The following is a 6,168-nucleotide window of genomic DNA, read 5'->3' as shown; positions in this document are numbered from 1 at the left end:
GGGGGGGGGGGTAACAAGGAATTGGCAGAGCGAGAGGAAGGCTGAGGAGAGTATGTGTGTGTGTGCGTGCGCATGTGTGTTCCCTGCATGCGCTTTTCTGTGTCTTGGCTTTGCCTGGAGGTGATGTTATCCCTGTATTCCAGTGGTCCTTTTGCCGGGACCTCCACCGGGGATCCGGGGATCGTTGCTCACAGATGATGTCACCCGAAAAGCAACGGACCGCATGGGGGACTGCACTCCCTGGCCAGTGGTTCCACATTCTGTGCTGCTCCAGCCGCCGGGGTGTCACTGCTCTGCGCGGCCCTCCCCGTGCCAGCGCCATCCCAGCCCAAGAGCGCCTCTTCTTTGAGCATGCCCTTCCTGAGACCCCTCCGGCCCTGTGCATCCCCGTGCTTCCGGACATGGTGGGAGCCCACAGCTACCACCTGAAAGCAATCTGGGAACCTCGGAGAAGGCAGCACCCACAACAAAAAAGCTTTGCGCCTTCGGGCATTTTCGGGTGCGTCTTTGGATCAAAGCGTGAGGGGGAGAAGTATGCTCCAAGTTTAAACCCATTAATGCAGGTCAGGTTCGACAGGGCGGAGAGGGCGGAGGGGAAACAGCACCCTTGACGAAAGGCCTAGCAAGTGCCAGGAATTTCCCACCCATTGTCTTGTGAAATTGTCACAGCCATTCTGGGGGATAAAGGGTATGATCCTCACTTCACAGATGAGCATGTGAGCTCCAGGAGTCTAAGTGACTTGCCGGGAACCTGGCCTGCATTTGGCTTCAGAACTTGCTCTCTTCCACTGCACCGCAGTGAGTAAAGGCAGAGAGTAAGGAAGCCCAGAGGGTTTGGGGAAGACAAAAAGCAATAGTCCGATCAGAGCAGGTGAGCAGCCTGGAAGGCTGGCCAAAGAGTTTGAATTTTCTCTGGTAGGCAATGGGGAGCTATGGAAGGTCGTGCGGTGGTTGGGGGGCAGGGGGAGGAAGAACCTGACATTGGTGTTGGATATGCCGAAGTGGACAAGGCAGACCGCGGTGGGAAAGGCTGGAGCCTCAGTCAGGGCCTTGAAGCAAGAGAGGAGGCCACTGGGAAAGGCCTGGTCAGCTGGATACTGGCATTTCCTTCTCCCAGGACTTCCCTGTGTGAAGAGGATGGCCGCCCGATCTGAGCCTCTGAGGTTCTCCACTGCCGAGCCCCGAGGTCTAAGCTTAGGCACGGGAGGCTCCCGTGCCCCCAGCTACCACCCTCTTCCTGCCACACCAAAGGGTCTCTGACTGGATGCAGGCACTCCACCAATGTTGTCCAGTCTCGTTCTCAAATGGTTAAACTTTCCATTTTGCACATGATTCTGGAGTAGAGTCAATGTGTGTGATTCAACGACACAGTCAACCTAAAAGCCCAGGTGTGTGTTGCTGGGCACCTGACAGATGCTCAAGAAATGCAGACCCCACCCCCTTGCAGATCTTTAAGCACGGCCTTTGCTGTTTTGGAAAAAAAGGGAAATGGAGGTCCAGAGAGGCAACGGGACTAGCCCAGGGCCACATGCCAGGAGTAGTATGGTAGGCTCAGGACCAAGTTCCCTGAGTCCACATCAAAGCTCCTTCTGCATCATCTCCGGGTCTCAAATCCTAGTGAGCACAGAATCCCCGGGCAACATGTAAAGATGCAGGTTCCCAGGCCCCCTACTCCTCAGAGCTTCTGACTCAGTAGCTTCAAGATGGGGGACTGGAATCTGAGTTTAACAAGTTTCACAGATAGATTGGGGGAAAGACTTTGAGGAATATTCCTTTAGTCTACCATCCCCACTGTGCAGTCAGGGACACTGAGGCTGGGGAAGAGCAAGCAGGTGACAGGGTTGGTTTTAGACCTGATATTCGATGCTCAGCCCTGAACTCGGTTGGGCTTGCCTTACTTGTAGGGTGTTTCAAGGGATTCCCCCCAAGCCCTTGAGTCTGTTCCTCTCCCCTGCATCGAGGTACGAACCAACTGTGACAGAGTTAACCAGCCTTCAACTCCCACCCCCAGTCGCTTTCCAGGCAAGAGGTGACTCTGAAAAGTGCAAACGCAGAAGTTGCCATGGCCTGGGCTTGATAAAAACAAACCAGGCAGGGGCTTCCCTGGTGGTGCAGTGGTTGAGAGTCCACCTGCCGATGCAGGGGACACGGGTTCGTGTCCGGGTCTGGGAAGACCCCACATGCCGCGGAGCGCCTGGGCCCATGAGCCATGGCCGCTGAGCCTGCACGTCCGGAGCCCGTGCTCTGCAACGGAAGAGGCCACAGCAGTGAGAGGCCCGCCTACCGCAAAAACAAACAAACAAACAAAAAAACAGGCAGTTGCCTTAGGGGAGCTAAGGGGGCCAGCGATAAAGAGCCCTTGTTCTGAGCCCTGAGCTGACCCTCAAGGGCCCCGCCCCTGCCCCTGCCCCACCTGAATGCTGACAACCCACCTGTTAGCCTGCATCATGTATCTCCCCCTGGGGAATTCTGCGCCTTTCTCCCAGTCACTGAGGCGGCACCCTCAGAGCTCTCTCTGCCCTCCCTCTACCCGTCTTCTTCCTCCATCTCAGACTTGCTCCAGCCCCCACTCCAAGCTGCTGGGACCTTTCAAACTATTCTGTTGTCCCTGTCCCGGTTCAGTCCTTGTTCCCTGGTTTCTGGACCAGAAAAGTCTCCCATCTCCTGTCGCTACCCTATTGTGAGTCACACATCTGATTCTTCATCTAATGAGCAACTACTATATTCCAGGATGCATGAGTAGGACAGCATCCCCTCCCTGCGATCCTTTGAATTTAGGCAGCTCTACTGCTTGGGGAGCCAGGTTTGAGCCTGTACGTCTTTGCCCAGGCTGTGTCCTGGCACCTTGGCTCCCACACAGCCTCGAACCTCTGGGGTCCTATCCTCTCTCCAGGGTACTGCCGGGAGCCAGGTGTAGGCCTCGCTGCTTCTTCCCAGACTTGGGCAACCTGTCTCTCACCGGAGGGTTCCAAAGCAGGTTGTAGCTGTGACCTCATCTGACCTTCATCTGGGAACCGTGAGGCAAAGGAGGGATTGGGATTCGCATTTCACAGAGGTGGGAACTGAGGCACGGGAAAGGTGTGACTTGCCAGGGCTACCTGGTGAGGAAAAGGCAGTGCTTGATGGCAACCCAGGCCTCCTGAGCTCTCCTGCGGGGCTCCTTGTGCAAATCCTAACAGCAACAGTGGATGAGTTTACTTGGTACCTGGCAGAGTGACAAGCTCTTGGCATGAGATTCATTCAGCCATCACAACAGCGCTTCACAGCAAGTGCAACCATTAACTCCACTTTATAGATGAGGAAACTGAGACTCAGAGAGGGGATTTGCGGTCACCCAGCGCCCGAGAGCAGAGCTGAGATTTGAATGCAGGTTATCCTGACTTTGCTGCACATGCTTCCAACCTAAGCCACAGAGATGATGGGGTGACATTTAAACCCAACCAAACATGGGGTCCTGCAAAGTGACCAGAGGAGGTGGGGTGAAGTTGATAACTGGCAGCCCATGTTGCACCAGGGGTGTTCAAACTGAGCTCTCTCATCAGTTGGTTTCTGCCTGGGTCGAGGTGATTATACTACAGTATAATCAAGATGGAAAAATTAGTGAGGGTTTCTGGACAGCCCAAATAGAAAAACAGATGAGAGTGGAGCTACTTGGGTTGCAAGAAGGTGGGATTCAGAAGCCCTGCCACTCGGGCTCTCTCACTCCCAAGATAGCCTAATTAATGAGAATAATAATGGCCAAATGGTGATAAAGCACTACCAAAGACAGATGTAAAGTATTATCACAATAGCAGCTAAGATCCTCTGAGCACTTGCCTTGTGCTGGGTACCACATGGCCAAGCCCTTTATTTTCTTGTTCTTTTATTTCTTTATTCTTGTCCCCATTCTACAGAGGAGGAAATTGAGGCTTAGTCAACTTAGTTAAGCAGTCTGAGAACACACTGATAATAAAGGGGAGACTCAGGATTTAAACCCAGAATCCACAGATGCATCTTCCATGCATCACTACGTTGTGAGTCCAGCAGGTTGGAGAAGGGATATAAAAAAACTGTCCGTGGGTTCGTTTATAGGATATTTAAGAGAATCCAGTTACTGATCCTCAGTTTTTCTGTGCTCTTTCCCAAGAACCCTCTTTTCAAGAGTGGCTTCGTCCACAAACCTTCCCACCTTCCCTTCCTCAAATGTTCCTTCCCCCTCCTTGTGAAGCATTTTCTCTTTGCCTCAGTCCATACTCAAGAGCACTGCCTTGGAACGTCACCTCCAGGACTTGGAATAAATGGGCTATGAGTGATCCTAGAATGTCCAGGAAATAAGCCAGGTGGTTTTCAATTTTCTTTCAACAAAAGAAGAGTGTTACTACTGTTCCTAGTCTTAATCTTCTTGGAGTTGTTGAGAAACGTTTTTTGATAATACAACCCCACGTGATTTTTGTCATCTACATTGAAAGCAGTTCAAAGAATTGAGCAACACTGTTTTAATCAAACTACTCTCATGTCCATCTGCTTATTTGTTGAAAAAGTATACAGAATTTTTTGTAGCACTTAGATCTCTAAAGATGAAAATTAGGTCTCTGATGGGTGCTGAACCCTGCCTCCTTCTAGCAATGAGTAAAGTAATTCACAGATAAAACAACTAACTGGGGAAAAAACTGTCCATTTCATTAAAACATCCATTTTTCAACCAATACTTCTCTGTGTTAAATTATTATTAACAATTTTAATAGAATGCATGTGACCATTAATTGTAATGATAATGAAGAGCAGAATATGTGACCCCAAAATAACCTACTTTGGCCTGTAGATTATTTTGAGCTGAAGGCAGTCAAGTCCAGCATACAGACTCAAGAAATATTTTTACGTCTCCCTTAACCACCTAAAATAGTTAGACAGGGGGTCTGGTTCAGAAAGAGAGCTATTACTGGAGATAACTTTTATCTGAATACCCTAACTGTATGGCAGGGCAAACGTCTAACTACCAAACATCTCCTCTTCTTATTGTCCTGTGAATTACCGCCCTCCCCTTTGAAGCCCCAGGCCACTATCCCGTTCCTTAGCTCAGGGTGGCATAGAAGTGTCAGCTGCTGGATTTGGCCTCGGTTCTCATATTTTTATGGAGCGCCCATACATACATAATTAAATTTGTTTTTCTCCTGTTAATCTGTCTTACATCAGTTTAATCAATAGACCAACCAAAAGAACCCAGAAGGGTAGAGAAAAAGTGTTCCTCCCCTACAATAACAATCTAAAAGATTATTTTTAATATTTAGTGCCTTACGGTCAAGGGGGAATTTGAAAAAAATTTTAATCAAGATACATATTGTTGATGCAAAGAAGCACATCTCTCTCCTTGCCTGTCCAACCTCATCCCCTGTTCTTTTCCCACTTGTCAGCTTCAAGAAAGCTTTGTTGGCCTCCTAACTATTCCTCTAACACACCAGCACCTTTCCTACCCCAGGGCCTTTGCACATGCTGTCCCTCTGTCTGGATTGCTCATCCCCCTAGACATAGCTATGGGTGCCTCTCTTAGCCCCTGCAATCTTCTCTAAGTCACCTTTTCAGTAAGGTCTTCTCTGACCTCTGTGCCTAAAATTTCTCTCCCTCCCTCTCAATCCTTTATATTCCCTGCCTGGCTTTTCTCTCCCTTAGCACCATCCTCTTCTTCTCGTAAGGATACCAGGCTTACTGGATTAGAGCTGACCCTCGTGACTTCATTTAACTTAGTCATCTCTGTAAAGACCCTATTTCCAAATACAGTCACATTCTGAGGTCCTGGCAGTGAGGCTTCAACGTATCAATTTGGGGGGTGTGGACACAATTCAGCCCATAATACGTGGGAAGCTTCACTTTAACCAGTTCCCCCAGCTCTGTGCTTATGATGGTGCACTTTATGTCTGTATGCTCTGCTTCAAGAAAGGTGTGAGAGGTACATGGTTTTTAAAAATTCTATAACTCAGTACAAACAAAAAGGTTTGGAGTCCTCTCAGGTGGAAGTTGCTCTGATTAAAAAACATAGTGTAGGGCTTCCCTGGTGGCGCAGTGGTTGAGAGTCCGTCTGCCGATGCAGGGGACGCGGGTTCGTGCCCCGGTCCGGGAGGATCCCACGTGCTGCAGAGCGGCTGGGCCTGTGAGCCATGGCAGCTGAGCCTGCGCGTCCGGAGCCTGTGCTCC

General features: G+C 50.0%; 1 protein-coding gene across 1 annotated transcript in view; it reads left to right on the top strand.

Annotated features, from left to right (window-relative positions):
- The first annotated feature begins 197 nt into the window (after nt 1-197).
- The window catches only part of BPIFA2 (BPI fold containing family A member 2), a 35,340-nt gene continuing 29,369 nt past the window's right edge, over nt 198-6,168 (top strand). Inside the window, 1 exon segment of the mRNA XM_007472269.1 lies at nt 198-499. Within this exon segment, the coding sequence (XP_007472331.1) occupies nt 198-499 (302 nt within the window).

Source organism: Lipotes vexillifer, unplaced genomic scaffold, assembly GCF_000442215.2.
Source record: "Lipotes vexillifer unplaced genomic scaffold, Lipotes_vexillifer_v1.1 scaffold75, whole genome shotgun sequence".
Classification (NCBI taxonomy): Eukaryota; Metazoa; Chordata; class Mammalia; order Artiodactyla; family Lipotidae; genus Lipotes; species Lipotes vexillifer.
This window is presented reverse-complemented; position numbering and strand designations above follow the sequence as displayed.